The sequence below is a fragment of the Neolamprologus brichardi genome, chromosome 5 (assembly GCF_056152115.1).
Source record: "Neolamprologus brichardi isolate AB-2024 chromosome 5, ASM5615211v1, whole genome shotgun sequence".
NCBI lineage: Eukaryota > Metazoa > Chordata > Actinopteri > Cichliformes > Cichlidae > Neolamprologus > Neolamprologus brichardi.
Window position 1 is genome coordinate 328,725 of NC_142108.1, and position 16,643 is coordinate 345,367.

A 16,643-nucleotide genomic window follows, 5' to 3' on the forward strand; every position below is an offset into this window, starting at 1 on the left:
TGCCTTCTCTCGCCAAACTAAAACACACAGTGGGGGAGGAATGACCATTGCTTAGTCTCACCACCCAAAACATACTTGGGGGGCAAAATGAAAAAAATACCAGATAAACAACATTCATTTCATATGTCATGTTAACACTCTCATTCACAGGAGGGAAAACAGCTCTTTTCTGTAAGATAACTGCTGCCTCCAGCTGCTGAAGCGTAGTCACACCGAGTTAAGTTGGATATGGTGACGGCTGGCAGAGAACGGCTAAGACACCCCTCCCCCATCCCGACTGGGTGGTGGTGAAAGTGGGAGATTGATAAGACAGGGAGGGGTGGGGGTGTTTTTAGTGTGAATCTGGGTGAGGGTGTCACTGTGGGGCGCCAGCAGCAGCGGGCACCGGGGTGCTCAGGGCATTGGTGGCAGCAGATAGGACAGGTGAGCCAGTGAGAGGCCCCAGGGCAGTAGAGGCTGGCAAGGCAGAGATACCTGAGAGAGAAAAGCCAGACAGACATCAGGACAGTCGAGCGCTCTGACGATTAGCATTTCTACCTCAGAGTTGACAGAAATTTTTCAATAGTTTCAAATTCGCATGAGAATTGATAAGAATTAACCAATTCCATTATCGATTCTGATTGGGTGCTCACTGGCCCGCTTGAAGAGTCACCACCATCGCATTGCATATCAAAGGCTACGTTCACTCTGCAGGTCTTAATGCTCAATTCTGATTTTTTGATCAAATCCGATTTTTTCGTCTGCTCGTTCACACTACAGATAAAATGTGACAGCAAACGTTCTCTAGTGTGAACGCTCAGAGCGGCCGCATGCGCAAAAGAAGACGTCACACACAACGCGCTCTGTTCAGTGTTGCCAACTTAGCGACTTTGTCGCTATATTTAGTGAGTTTTCAGACCCCCTAGCGACTTTTTTTCTAAAAAAAAGTCGCTAAAAAGAGACATGAAAGCACATATCGCTTTTACTCTCAACAAGCAGCGGGTGCTGTAACGCAGTCAGTTCTTCTTTTACTCTTATGCTGTTTTGTGGATCAGGTTTAAAACTACTTATAAACACACACACACACACACACACACACACACACACACAAAGTAACTCCACCAGAGTGCCTATTTCGGGTCACTTTTGCCGGTCCAAGCCCGGATTAAGGAGCAGGGTTGGAATTGTGACATTAAAAAAAACAATAATTGCTAAAAGAAATTTAATTTGTAGTTCTAAATAAATTCTAAATGCATTTAGGACGTTTTTTGCTCACTTTATGTCTCTTCCACGATGTTATTTCTCTCTCCAGCAGTGTAGGTTACAATTACATTAGCATGACCAATTATGCAAATTAGGTGATGACGTCATTTAGCGACTTCTAGCGACTTTTAGGACAACCAATAGCGATTTTCCTTACTGAGGAGTTGGCAACACTGGCTGTGTTTAGACCCAAAGCAAACAGTATTGTTTGACTGATGGCCCTTAATATAAAGACTTGTTTTGGACTTTACGTTTCCCAATTTTGCTTTAAGTGATAAAGTTATTTTGTTATTTACATTTGGCCTAACAATGATCCTTATTGCTGTTTTAGAGGAGCGGTGCTTCAAAGGATAGTTGCAGATTTCTGTCAGAATCTGCAGATTATACAGTACAAATAAAATGTTCACGCTGTCTTCCCAGCAGTTTCACCAGATGGACAGGAAGCGTTCGCGATGTCTTCTCGGGCGCTGATAGTTGGCGTCTGTCTTGTGTCAGTGACGTAAAAGACGGATTTAATGCGACCTGACCGTTCAAACAGCAGTCGCTTTCTGAAACATCAGATATGTATCGGATTCAGTACCACATACGAAAGTGACCCAGATCGGATTTGAAAATATCGGATTTGTGCCGCTCACACTGTCACACCATGATCGGATATGGGTCGCATAGGGTCACAAAAATCCGATTTGATGCGCTTTCGCCTGCAGTGTGAACATTTGCAATAAAATGCGTGACAGAATAAAGACATTTGTGCAAATTAACTGCATGCTGTGTGGTCAAATGTGTTGCATGTTGGAGGTATCAGCTTTGAGGTCATTTTAAAAAAGTAATGTATTACACATTACACAGAACAGTTCTGCAGTACAGTTATTACTCCCAGGAGAAAGGGTTTTTTTCTGTAAAATAAGATGAAATGTATTATCTCATAATTACCTTTTAATAATATAAACCTATGGGTTACAGTCCCACACAGCAACACAAATCCCTATCCTAATAAGACAGAGATGATATTTCTCTTAGTATTTATGTGTGAACATAAAGCCAACAGCACAAAGCAAAGATTAAACCCAGCCCACAGTAATTCTACTTTAGACATATGACACAGAAGCTGCAGCCTGACTGCTCATCACTTTGCTGAAGTTCAGGGTCTGGCTGCTGGGCTGGGGTCAGCATTCACTCAGCTTCGGGTTCTTGACTAGCTGTGGCTAGCATGCTGCGTGTGCAGCTGCTTACAAAGAGTCACAGCTGTGTTAATGGGATAATGCAGTCGTTTCTTTCCTGGACACAATTTAAAATTTACCACTGCACTCTGATCCTTTTGTGCAATAGAAATAAAAGTGATGCCCATATCTATGCTGTAGACTGCACTACTAGTTTCCTCCTCCAGCACACAAACTGCCCAACTGCAAGTGAAACCAGTAAGCAAAGCAGGCAGCTTCAATTCCAAGGATTTGAACTACTGGTTAAAATTAAATCCATAATTTAATGCAATCACACTGTGTGTGACCAAAGGTAAACCAGGAAGTAATATTACGAATCTGAAGTAAATTTTTACTTTAGGACAGCAGTGGATATCCTTAATATGGTCGGGGCTGACACCGTCCCAGGTACACACCTGGGACGGTGTGTACCTAGGACTTGGCACTTTTTAATAATAATAATGGATTGCATTTATATAGAGCTTTGAGGGCCCTCAAAGCGCTTTTCAATTCCCACTATTCATTCACTCTCACATTCACACACTGGTGGAGGCAGCTACATTGTAGCCACAGCTGATCTGGGACAGACTGACAGAAGCGAGGCTGCCATATCGCGCCAGAGGCCCCTCTGACCATCACCAGTAGGCGGTAGGTGAAGTGTCTTGCCCAAGGACACAACGACCGAGGCTGTCCGAGCCGGGGCTCGAACCGGCAACCTTCCAGTTACAAGACGAACTGCCAACTCTTTGAGCCACGATCGGCCCATTACATGACAGTAAACTGAAGATTTGGATGTTGTACTGTAGGACATCCAGATTTTTGACATGCATCTTAATGAAGCTAATGCATAATAACTCTGCCATATTGGTTGAGGAAAATGTAAACCTAAAGCACAAGGATGCACAAACCCGTAAGTTTTGTTTTTTTAAAGAGAAACTTTGATGGATTAAAAGGCATGGGGATTTAAATTGTAGGCCAGTATACTATCAGTATAAGTGCGCGTTCTCACCAGTTATCATGTTTGCTGTGCTAACAGCAGGGTTCCCACTGGGTAGGTTGGCTGATCCGGTCACACGAGACTGATCTTTCCCAATAGGGACTGTAGAAACAATAAATAAATTACTTCTTGTCATGGCAACCTTCATTTTATTGTTAGCAGAAGAAATAAATAACTATAGATAGACACAGAGGTGATGGTGAGGGCTTACAGAAGTATGGGTGATCCATGGCCTCGCGGGCAGTGAGTCTGGCCTGGTGGTCGTAGCGCAGCAGTTTGTCTAGGAAATCCAGAGCCTCGGGGCTGACCAGGTGCTGGTTCTCACTGTGGACAAATCGCTCCCACCGCTTACGAGAATGCCTATTTTGGGGTGGGGGGGAGAGGAGATTAGTGCCTTGTGTTTGTATTCGTTTACAGCATGTAAACACAAAACAGTAAACACTTTAGATCACAGTTGTCCAAAACTCAAAACTGGAACAAAGTCGCGGGCTAACATTAATATTTATTGAAATCTTCCTCCAGATATAAGAATCAATCTTTTCTTATTGACTCAAACGAGTTTTGCTGAAAAATGGCCCGCGGGCCAGAGTTTGACACCTATGCTTTAGATTATCCGATTACAAACCTCTGTAACGTTTTGTGGCCACCAAAATGGGTACACACACATGAATGAGTAACAAGATGGGAGTGGAGAAGATATACTCAGTGGATCATCAGTCACCCAGCAGCTAAAACTCTTCTTTTGAACTGTGATATTTAACTTAAAATGTGCAATATAAATACAATTTTATTCACATTGATTCTTTGTATTGCTCTGTTCTCATGTGGATATTTAAATGAGTTCAGTCTTTGTGGAGTTTGGTTGTGTTTGTTTCTGACTGGAACATCACAAACCATGAAGAAATTCCAATTTGACCCATCTTAGATTTACCTGACAGCATGACACCCCCCCCCCCCCCCCCCCCGTCGACCCCCCCGCAGGTGTATTTGCTAACAATAATTCAGCTGAACCTAGTACCTGCCAAGAATGTCATTGAAGCGAGGTTCCAGCTCAATGTTGTATTTGTCTATGTAGTCGTAGAGGTCTTCTGTCCCCAGCACCTTGGCTATTCTCACCAACTGCAGGAGGACATGCAGCAGTCATTTAGAAATCATCAATCACACACACACTATAATAAAATCTATTTCCCAGTTGTTTACAGAAAACATCTAAACACTTAGTAGATCAAAACCCTATAAAACAAAGCTCAAGGTAATATCTATAAATCCTGCTGGGAATTAATTTAATAGTCGTTTAAGAAAAAAAAAGAAAGAAAAGGAAACTACAGTAGTTGACTAGTTTGAAGGACAGAAAACATCAACAGACTGTGTATACTTTATGTGCGCTATAAAACTCATCATCTTTAGAATTAACAAGTACAGACAAACGGCAAAAACCAATTTTAAAGAAAATAAAAAGGGAAACACAATAATAGCTTAGATTTATTCACCTGGTCATAATTGTCATGACCATGAAAGAAAGGTTCCTTTCTGAAGATCATGGATGCCAGCATGCAGCCCAAGCTCCACATATCGAGGCTGTAGTCATACATCTGAATACAGTGGAAGAAGCAATGATGAGGAAAGAAGACGACTGAAACACTACTCGCTGAAATCTGTTACAAAGTCTATTTATTTACCTTACAATATAAAGCACCTTGAGGTGACTTGATATGATTTGGCACTATATAAATAAAACTAAACTGATTTGACTTAAAATACAGCCTAGCATTTCAAAAGGAACAAGACTGTAATTTTGGACACAACAGGTTCATTCAGGGTTATTCAGCGACTGACAAAGACTCAAAATTCAGTATCCACAGTACAAAGACCTCCAACTGCACTCCAGGAAAACGCTAAAGCACACGCTACTACCTCACTGCCATACCTGATAGTCCACCAAAAGTTCGGGTCCTTTAAAGTAGCGAGATGCAACTCTGACATTGTACTCCTGTCCTGGATGGTAAAACTCAGCCAGACCCCAGTCAATAAGACGCAGCTACAAAGAAATTAAGCGATTAGCACTCAGAACCAGGGTACGTACCAAGTACAAGTAAAGTAAGTGGAAATTAAAACATTGTGCTTCAACCTGTGAATGCAGTAGAGTGACTGTGAAGAACAGGAATCCACACAGAGAGGCAAACAGAGCACAACAGCAATGACAATAACTTTATCATGTTGTTACATTGCAGAAGCGACGTTATCTCTCACCCACCTTACGGTGCTCATGATCTATCATCACATTATGTGGCTTCACATCTCTATGCATTATTCCCATGCTATGGCAGTAATCCAGAGCCTACAAACAATACCAAAGGGACTTTGTTAAATACTGTTTAAGTTTTTCTTCCCAAGATTTCCAAAACAGCTAGAGATAATTCGTTGATTCTCCCTTCAGGAAAATGCTGATAACAAAATGAATTCAAGTATAAAAAGCCAAAGAAAAACACAGTCAAAGAACATTTTCCAGGGAATTAGTGTCTTGTGTAAGGTCTTCTTCACATGTATCACAACGTTGTGAGTTTGACACATCATAGAGTGAGCTGGAGGACTCACCTTGAGGATCTCATACATGTAGAATCGAATATCAAAGTCCGTCAGGGTCTGGTATAGTTGCTGAATACCAAAAATAAAATCATTAGCCTTTTAATGATAAAGTCCTACAGCTAAATGACAGCATGTGTCACACAGAAGGAGCACTGTGCCAGTGATTGAGGATAGAACCAGAAGACTGTTGACTTTCTGGCACCGAAGACATAGCACTGGACTATGCTATTCCTCCATCACATACACACACGTGTACGGTAAAACAACGAGTATGCCAAGAAAGGAGGATGAAATATATTACAACAAAATGCGTGACAGAATAAAAATCATAGTGTGTTCCTACCTTGAAGTCTGTGTTGTTAACATGTTCAAAGACTAAGGCAGGTGTTCGGGACTGCAAGAGAGACATTTCATGTATTTTATTTTTCGTTTGCAGTTTCATACAAAATCCAAACAATTTAAGAAGAAGAAGAAGAATACACAAAGAAAAAGCACTAAATCTATCTCTGTACAAGCCAAGCAGACAGCACTCTGAGCCTTAAATTTTGTTTTAATATAAAACATCAAAAGTCTAATCAAACTGTGATCTCTGCACAACCATATCCACAAATAATGCTAATCACAGTGTGAATCAGAGCTACCAACTTTCACTATTAAATCTTTGATGCTCTATTAAAATCAGTTTCTATTTAAGTAGGAATAACCATGAAAGATATTCTCCACTCTCACCCAGGGAGATCAGTCCTGGAGATTTCTACCCTCTGCTTTTTGGACACTTTTTTTTTAACTGGTCACAGATTAGGGCTGCTCGATTATGGCAAAAATGATAATCACGATTATTTTCACTGACATTGAGATCTCGATTATTATTTTATTTATTTAACAATAACAATGTGTTGAATAATGACTTTAAAGATTAAAAATAATATAAAATAGTGTGCAAATACTGATAACAGTGCAAATGTTTGCAATATAAGAAATTAATGAAAAATGTAAACATCTATGTTTAGTGAACTTTGCAGTGTTGCTCTGTGGTGCAGCTACGACACTGTAGCAAAGTTTACACACTGTGTCGACTTGATCCACGTCTGACTCCACGAACCCATAATGTTTCCACACCACTGAAGTTTTTTTTTACCTCTTTTCAACCAACAGCAGTCACTCTCCTCTCCAAATAACTTCTGCTTAGCTTTCCGAGCTTCCCTCGGGTCCTCTTAATCAGCGGTCCCCAACCCCCGGGCCTCGGACCGGTACCGGTCCGTGAGTCGTTTGGTACCGGGCCACGAGAGTTGAGGCTCAGGCTCAGGAAATGTATAGTTTTCAGTTCTCAGTCATAGTTTTTTTATCGTTTACTCGGTTTTCCTGGGTCTTTTCACATGTGTTATGAATAAATCTTCTTTTTTTCGGTACCGGTACTAGTTTTATTTTGTTGTATTTATCCGCGACACCTTAAAGGCCGGTCCGTGAAAATATTGTCGGGCATAAACCGGTCCGTGGCGCAAAAAAAATTGGGGACCGCTGCTCTTAAATGTTGTGACACGAGTTCGAAACGCAGAGAGGTGCGCTCGATTTGTCACACGGAGCAGCGCGAGAGTAAAGCACGAGGGAGGGGCTAATAATCGGCTCAGTCATTTTTAATGATCGTTGAAAGCCCCGATCGTAATCGTGATTAAAATTCGATTAATTGAGCAGCCCTAGTCGCAGGTTTGTCCAAAAATAAATAAAATAGGTACTCAGAAACCACGTGTTACAATAGGGTAGATATTTTCATAAACAGACTTCTAAAATTCTAAATCAGAAGTCTTAATCTGTATCTGTTTTAATCTTGAATGACCATGATGGCTCAGACACAATGTGTTGTTCCGCTGCTTGGACAGAGCCCTCACTACATTTTATTACTATAAAACTGCTTACATGTACAGTGGGGCAAAAAAGTATTTAGTCAGCCACCGATTGTGCAAGTTCCCCCACTTAAAATGATGACAGAGGTCAGTAATTTGCACCAGAGGTACACTTCAACTGTGAGAGACAGAATGTGAAAAAAAAATCCATGAATTCACATGGTAGGATTTGTAAAGAATTTATTCGTAAATCAGGGTGGAAAATAAGTATTTGGTCAATAACAAAAATACAACTCAATACTTTGTAACATAACCTTTGTTGGCAATAACAGAGGTCAAACGTTTACTATAGGTCTTTACCAGGTTTGCACACACAGTAGCTGGTATTTTGGCCCATTCCTCCATGCAGATCTTCTCAAGAGCAGTGATGTTTTGGGGCTGTCGCCGAGCAACACGGACTTTCAACTCCCGCCACAGATTTTCTATGGGGTTGAGGTCTGGAGACTGGCTAGGCCACTCCAGGACTTTCAAATGCTTCTTACGGAGCCACTCCTTTGTTGCCCAGGCGGTGTGTTTTGGATCATTGTTATGTTGGAAGACCCAGCCTCGTTTCATCTTCAAAGTTCTCACTGATGGAAGGAGGTTTTGGCTCAAAATCTCACGATACTTGGCCCCATTCATTCTGTCCTTAACACGGATCAGTCGTCCTATCCCCTTGGCAGAAAAACAGCCCCATAGCATGATGTTTCCACCCCCATGCTTCACAGTAGGTATGGTGTTCTTGGGATGCAACTCAGTATTCTTCTTCCTCCAAACACGACGAGTTGAGTTTATACCAAAAAGTTCTACTTTGGTTTCATCTGACCACATGACATTCTCCCAATCCTCTGCTGTATCATCCATGTGCTCTCTGGCAAACTTCAGACGGGCCTGGACATGCACTGGCTTCAGCAGCGGAACACGTCTGGCACTGCGGGATTTGATTCCCTGCCGTTGTAGTGTGTTACTGATGGTGACCTTTGTTACTTTGGTCCCAGCTCTCTGCAGGTCATTCACCAGGTCCCCCCGTGTGGTTCTGGGATCTTTGCTCACCGTTCTCATGATCATTTTGACCCCACGGGATGAGATCTTGCGTGGAGCCCCAGATCGAGGGAGATTATCAGTGGTCTTGTATGTCTTCCATTTTCTGATGATTGCTCCCACAGTTGATTTTTTTACACCAAGCTGCTTGCCTATTGTAGATTCACTCTTCCCAGTCTGGTGCAGGTCTACAATTCTTTTCCTGGTGTCCTTCGAAAGCTCTTTGGTCTTGGCCATGGCGGAGTTTGGAGTCTGACTGGTTGAGGCTGTGGACAGGTGTCTTTTATACAGATGATGAGGTCAAACAGGTGCCATTCATACAGGTAACGAGTGGGGGACAGAAAAGCTTCTTACAGAAGACGTTACAGGTCTGTGAGAGCCAGGGATTTTCCTTGTTTGAGGTGACCAAATACTTATTTTCCACCCTGATTTACGAATAAATTCTTTACAAATCCTACCATGTGAATTCATGGATTTTTTTTTCACATTCTGTCTCTCACAGTTGAAGTGTACCTCTGGTGCAAATTACTGACCTCTGTCATCATTTTAAGTGGGGGAACTTGCACAATCGGTGGCTGACTAAATACTTTTTTGCCCCACTGTATCTATCTAGCCGTGGTTATTTAAGTACTTACAGACACAAATTTCCCAAGTGTAACCAATAAGCTGGCACAAGTGGTAGGTTCAATGTGCTATTGGTACAATGACACCATCCCAATATTTAATGCATCTTTTTTCTGAATAACACATTATGTAATCAGAAAAAAGAAAACGCAAATAAAATATAATTTCCGCTGTACTTGTGAACAAGACCTTAAATGTTCTTCATTAATAACTATGATACTTACTACAGGGTCTTTCACTATATCGATTAGAGAGATTATGTTAGGACCTCCACGCAGGTTCTCCAGAATCTTAATTTCACGTTTTATTTTCTTTTTCTTTACAGGCTAAAGGATAAACGAAGAAAAAGAGTTAGGATGCATAATGACTTCATGAGGTATAAAAGTAAGCCTTTGTACAGCTTTACCTTGAGTATCTTCACCACAACCTTCTCGTTATTGGTGATGTTGATTGCCTCAAAGACTTCACTGTACTTGCCACGTCCCAACTTCCGCACTAACTGAAAATCATCCTGGTTTCTGTAAAATACAGTAATTTTGCAACCAAATATCAGTTACGAACATTTCTCAACTAGCATGTGTAAATTTGTCTAGAAGTCAAAATATTTACCCCCATTCAACCACATGGGACTCGTAGTCCCAGTACTCCCTTGGCCGGTGAGTGTTGACCTCTGTGTACACTCGGGCCCGGCTTGGCACGGGTCCTGACATGTCCGACAGCTTGGCGGATATGATGGGGAAATCTTACTGCAGCGGATGACAGCCAGAGGGATGGAGGCTGGGGGGGAGGAAGAGGGGATGGGGGGGGAGGTAGGGGTGAGGGGGTCGATCCCACAAGGGAATAGGGTTGGGGGGGGTTTTGCCTGAGGATGGGGGGAGGGGCCACCAGGGGCAAGGTGGGAAAGCTGACAAAAAATGATTGGAACAGAAAATTAATGATCAAAGAAACCTGATTTGGGCTCACACTCCTGTATTACCAGCTCCACTGTCTTTCTGCTGTACATTAATCAAGCTATCATTCTGATGGCAATGCAATTTGTTTGCAATACTTACAACCAAAGAGTGGCTATTAAAATACTGGCAAAGTGTACACCTTTTTAACGCTATAAATGCAAAAAGAAAAAAACAACAATTATTTAAGATAACATACGCTAACCTGTTTCAGTTCAAGGTTAAAGGTAAACACAAACAGAAGTGATTAATTAGTCAAATAGCTTTGGCCAAACCCTGAGAGAGAACATGACATCAACAGGTGGATTACCTGCGATGTGCAATAACTGTGATCAATATTGCAATAACGATATGACTTGATGTATAAGTCATGATAAAATAAATAGCAAAAAAAATAAATAAATACATAATTTCCGTTTTACTGCAACAGTTTTATTTAACCCTTTAAGACCTACCATAGAACCAAGTCCGCCAGAGCTTATATTATATTTTTACAAGCTGTGGAGCCATTTTTGGCAGCATTTCAAGTTGATATACATCAATACAACCATTATAGACCAAATTTTAATAATATGTCTGCATTAAGTGCATAGTAATTACATAAATTGCAAAAAAGTGCAATAAACTACAACAAAATTGAAAATTGTTTTTGTTTTTTTAACATATATTTCTAGTTAGAGAAAAGAGGCTTATCCCTCAAAACTGCAAATACAAAAAAGTTGCACAAAATAGTTTCCCACCACAGGAAATTTATTTTGAGTGTCTTCATAGTTTTATTTTTGAAATACACCAATTTCTATACACTGTAGGAAAAACGAAAATAAATATTATAATGCAAATTTGCAAAAAAGCAGCATATGCATGAAACATTGCCCCCATAAAAGATTTTCTGAGGCTTGAATTCTGAAAGACATCCTTCCCGATCTCTATAATTAGTTTTAAATAAACATAACTTAAATTATACTGCAAATTATCTCAGTGCAGTTGTTCATCATTTTACCACTCACCAAGTAGTTATGTCTGGAAAATACACAGTCTCTAGATACCGTGTTTTCAGTTCAAAGTCTTCGGTGAGGAAGTGCACTGTGAAACTCATATATGGTTCCGTTGTACGACTTGACCAAATATATCTGTAGTGCCTGCGTAGTTTTCAGGCTTGGCTTAGTTCAAACATGACGGTCTTGCGGCATGTTTTGTACATTTGTGGAATGGCGAACTGGTGAAGCCCTCCCTGCTAACTGTATTTATAGGCATCACGTCTTTAGCCAAAAAATGTGTAATGGCCTCTGTTATTTCTTTGTAGCGCTTCGACGTTTTCTCATTAGGAGTTCCACTTGAAAAACTCTGATACAGAGACGGCTGTTGGACTGCTGCGCCCTTTGTCTTAACATTAACAACCTTTGTTTGGCTAGCCCTGTCTTTCTAGAACTCTTCAAACAGTTCTCTGTGGTTGTATTGAAGATGATGGTGGAGATTAGTTGTGTTTCCTCTGGTGGTTGCCACGAGTGTTCGGCAAGTTTTGCAGAGTATCTGTGTTTGGAGAAGGTCGTGTTTATTAAATCCAAAGTACCTCCAAATAAGCGAGGTACTATTTTTTTTAGCCACAAGTTCATAAGTCAGTAGCGCTTTCGTCATGCGTCTCGCTCTCAGCCATTACAACTTTGACTCGTTGCTGCAGCGTTGTTCGCTCCCCACCTACGTAGGAGGTGGGCCTCTAATCCATTTGATTGGTTAATGCCGTGAAGGGCTCTATTCGACTGGTCAAATGTATAAAGGGGTTTCTTTGATTGGTAAATTCTTTAAAGCACGTGTGTAAACATTTTAAGGTACCCAATTATCGCAGTTTACGCCGTCTTTTGCGATGGGCCCATCGCACAGGCTGATATCGCGATGACAATAAATTTTCGATTTATTGTGCAGGCCTAATGTCCCAATTATAAATGTATGTCATACATGTGATACCAAGACATAAAACTGCACTTTGAAGCGTCCTCCAGCTTGGGCTGGTAAGCTATGAAGGCGCACCGCTTGATGGATTGCCGGAGCATTACGGCTGCCGTAGTCAGGAGCCCTGCGCACTAATCTGGGTCCAAAACGCCGTCCACTTCAGGTCCCAAAGTCAAAACGAACACTGCGGCATCACTGAAAGTTAAAAACTGTCTACATTCTTTCACCTTTAATAAAAGGATCAGCGTTGCTGCTTTACCAGGTGTAACAATTAAGTTTAACATCCAGGCATCCATGAAAACAGAATTTATTAAATTTAAAGTTAGAAGTTAGCAGGAAGTTAGCTCGCTAGTTACCAACTAAACACGATATGCCATGTTATGACTGAAAGATTTCTGAAAAAATTAAAACGTACAGCTCTGCTATCACTTCATACATAAATGAAGACAGAAAACTAAACAGCAGTGACGTTTGTAGGGTTACTGAAGTTGGACTAGCTGGTATATAATGATCTCCTATGTGATCGCTAGCAAAACATCTACGTTAGCATAACATTAGCACAGTGAAGCTGAAAGATGAACACTAACTTTTTTCCACGCAATAAAAGTTAACGTGAGGGTTTCTGGTGGTTAGGTAACAAATGCAATTGCATGGTAGGATGCTGTAAACGGACCAAACTTCAGTCAGGAGAACAACTGAGAAAATCCATCCACAATACGAGGTTAGTCATTAATATACTGCAACAACATGGGAATAGAGCAGTTGCCAGAGAATTCAGCATTAATGAATCAATGGTATGGAAGTGGAGGAAGCGCAGTTTTTGTCTTTCCCCATATTCCAAAAGTGCTTCGTCTTAGGGCTGTGCGATATGACCAAAATCTCATATCCCGATATAAGAAATCTATCGTCCAGATAACGATATAAATCACAAAAATGTAAAATTTTCTGTAAATTCTGCGAATCTCGGGCAGCTCGTCTTGCGGGAAGTGTTTCCAGCTGCGCGTCATGTGTCGAGTGTTTTAACCGATGCATGAAACTATACACTTTTAGACATAAGTTGTAAAGGCCGCCGTTTTCTTTGTGAGTATTTATTACACGGCGTGCTGCGGGGAAAAGCCTGTTCTAACGTTTGAGTCTAAGGTTTATTTTTTAAGCACCTGGCGGCTCTTTTTTAATTCTCATCCGTAAATAATCTGCTCTTTCACGTGATTCAGTTTAATTTGAAAAGTCTCAATAGGAACTTGAGCTTTATTGTGAAAGGTTTATGTAGAACATAAACAAGCGGACACGCGATGCTGTTACCGTCGTTGTTGCTAACCACAACGCATAAAAACAGGCGCTTGTCCGTCCGTAGTGTGGTTATATTAAATATAAGAGAAAGAGAGAATTTTAAGAAATTAATATAACCACTACAGTGACCATCAAAACGATGAAAAATATTGCCGTAAACAGTTTATTTTGCGACACCACGAAACAAACAATAGCGTAAAATGAAATGAACAGCCCTACTTCGTCTCTTTGCTATTACTGTCGCCCGGCATAATTTGCAGATGTTGTATGCAGCCGCTGCAATGCTTTCGACCAAAACAGGTGCGGCTTGATGACACCATCAACGTGCACTATTGCGGTAGAGTGGTAAAGTAAAAATCTCTACTGTTGGCCAAATTTATATTGTTTCTACCGTATACCGTTTATACCATCCACCTCTACTCGCTAGTTTCCACATAAACATGCTATAGCATATTCTGACAGGGAGGTTTTGGGGGGGGGGGGGGCTCTGCTATCACTTCCAACATAAACAAAGACAGAAAACTAAACAGCAGTGACTTTTGTAATTTGCAGATGATATTGCTTGCAGCCGCTGCAATGCTTTCGACCAAAACAGGTGCAGCTTGATGACACCATCAACATGCGCTATCACGGTAGAGTGGTATAGTCAAAATCTCTACCATTGGCCAAATTCATATAGTTTCTACCATATACCATTTATACCGCCCACCCCTACTTCATGGGATGGGTTTCTATGGTCAAACAGCTTCACCAAGCTTTACATCACCAAACACAATGTAAATTATTGGAGACAGCGCTGTAAAGCATTAAGCTCCACTGGACATGGAGTGACAAATCACACTTCCCTGTTTGGCAATTCAATGGAAAAGTCTAGGGTTGGTGGTTGCCAGAATTGTACTGCACTGTGCCGAATGTGAAATTCGTTGGAGGGGAATTATGATGTGGGGTTGTTTTTCATGAGTCCATTAGTTCCAGTGAAAGGAACTCTTAACACTTTAGTATAAAAAGACATTTTTAAAAATTTCATGCTCCCAACTTTATGGGAACAGTTTGGAGATGGCCTATTCCTGTTCCAACATGACTGCACACTAGTGCACACAGTCCATAAAGACATGGATGAGTTAAGTTGGTGTAGAAGAACTTGATTGGCCTCAAACTTTGCCAGCACTTCATGTCCAGCATCAGTGTCTGACCTCACAAATGCACTTCTGGAACAATGGTCACAAATTCTCATAAACAGTCCTAAACTTGTGAAAACCTTTTCCATTAGAGTTGAAACCATAATAATAATAATAATAATAATAATGGGATGTCACTCAAGGTCTTACGCATGTCAGGCAAACAAGTAAAAGCAACATAATGTATATAACGCCAACTGGATGTTATCACTTCAGCTTATGGCCCTTCGTTAGGTAGGGCTTGCTCACCATTGGGGATTAAAAAAACCGTTAGCTCTCTCTTTCACACGTGATTGACACAGTCTTCCACATAAGGTAAATACAAAAACATTCCGAATGTACCTTTACGCATATATTCCTAAATTTAACTTAACTTTAAGAAATGAATCGTCCCTCACTTATAATCAACAAAGAATCATGCACCGGGGACCTTTTTTTCAGGTGAACCGGTGGAACACCGGATAAACTCATGGGTTCAATAGAAATCCCGCTAACTTTAGCTAGATGGAGGAGTTAAGTAGTCCTCTAGCACATTTAAGTATTGCCAAATTGAATTAACCTTTTGCACAAGGCTCGCATACCACCTTTCACCGAAAACCGCAACACTAGATATAACGGTAACGTGGACTAGTGTCATGTTATCTTTCAATTAGATAATCTCGTTTGAATTCGACATTCGGTAAGTCAACGTTATAGCGACTTACGTATTAAGCCTGAAGAAATGTAGTGTTTTCAAATGTAATGCGGTGGATATTGTGTTTATCGATAGTTCAAGCACTTGATCTAGTTCGTTAAATCCAAGACCGGTACTGCTTTCTGTGTATTGAGGTTTCGTTAACTTATGGGCTCTGGGCAGGCCCTGTCTAATAGCCTGCTAACCTTAGCATGGCTAACATTAGAACTCGCCAGTTCCAACAGAAAAGCTGTTTTTGGTAAATCAACAGTGAACACAAAAATTGGCTGGTATTTACCCCCTTGATCAGTTCTACGACCGAAATGCTTCCAAATAATGAGGGTTTCTGCAAACTAAGAGTCCTCGCCTCCCTCCTTCACCGGTGCGCCCGTGCCAGTGTATGATTTCTGCTGTATCAGAGACAATATGGCAGACCACCACCTACATCCTACGTCCCAGACATTTGCTACGGGGGCACTCGATGGACAAACTTGTAGAAAGTTGCAAAACCATAGACCAGGGGTGTCAAACTCAAATACACAGTGGGCCAAAATTCAAAACTGGAACAAAGTCGCGAGCTAACATTAATATTTATTGAAAAAAAAAAATCTTCCTCCAGATATAAGAATGAATCTTTTCTTATGGACTCAAATAAGTTTTGCTGGAAAACTGAATATGGAACAAGCAAAGCTTAATACTAAACAATATATATATTAGCTGTATAATACCAGTAGGCCAGCTAATTTGGTATGGCTTCAGGCCCGCGGGTCAGAGTTTGACACTTATGACTTATGGCAAAGTTACAGTCTCAATGTTATTTTTTATTTTTTCTCAGTGTCTTCTTGAGGGACAGTATGTGTATATGTGTATGTGATATTAAATGAATGTTTAAGTGCAGGTTATTGTGCAGACTCAGCACAGAGCATCAAAGAGTTGATTTGTAGTGTGTCACATCAGTGTGGTGGCAGCTGTCCTGGCAGCCATGATTCATATCAGTATGTCACACATAAACACATTGTATTGAATGACACAAAAA

General features: G+C 40.9%; 1 protein-coding gene and 1 non-coding gene across 2 annotated transcripts; both read right to left on the minus strand.

The window, feature by feature from the left end:
* Positions 1-113: 113 nt before the first annotated feature.
* On the minus strand, positions 114-16,047 carry csnk2a4 (casein kinase 2, alpha 4 polypeptide). The gene is made up of 13 exons (XM_087840454.1): positions 15,906-16,047; positions 10,179-10,473; positions 9,976-10,087; positions 9,794-9,895; positions 6,368-6,418; positions 6,034-6,093; positions 5,693-5,776; positions 5,366-5,476; positions 4,929-5,030; positions 4,457-4,557; positions 3,650-3,798; positions 3,451-3,540; positions 114-474 (listed from the first exon to the last, which is right to left on the minus strand). The coding sequence occupies exons 2-13, from the start codon at positions 10,277-10,279 to the stop codon at positions 356-358; spliced, it is 1,182 nt and encodes a 393-aa protein (XP_087696580.1). The 5' UTR covers positions 10,280-10,473; positions 15,906-16,047; the 3' UTR covers positions 114-355.
* On the minus strand, positions 6,175-6,311 carry LOC118454858 (small nucleolar RNA SNORA57). The gene has a single exon (XR_004843922.1). It is a non-coding gene; the product is annotated as a small nucleolar RNA SNORA57 (small nucleolar RNA).
* Positions 16,048-16,643: the final 596 nt, after the last annotated feature.

What these genes read in the sequence shown, in the direction of transcription:
- csnk2a4 (XM_087840454.1), bottom strand. Translation starts at nt 10,279, where the DNA reads ATGTCAGGACCCGTGCCAAGCCGGGCCCGAGTGTACACAGAGGTCAAC. An exon ending in TTCAATGACATTCTTGGCAG is followed by an intron (nt 3,799 to 4,456) that starts GTACTAGGTTCA and finishes ACCCCAAAATAG; the next exon opens with GCATTCTCGTAAGCGGTGGG. An exon ending in CACAGCAAACATGATAACTG is followed by an intron (nt 475 to 3,450) that starts GTGAGAACGCGC and finishes TTTCTCTCTCAG; the next exon opens with GTATCTCTGCCTTGCCAGCC.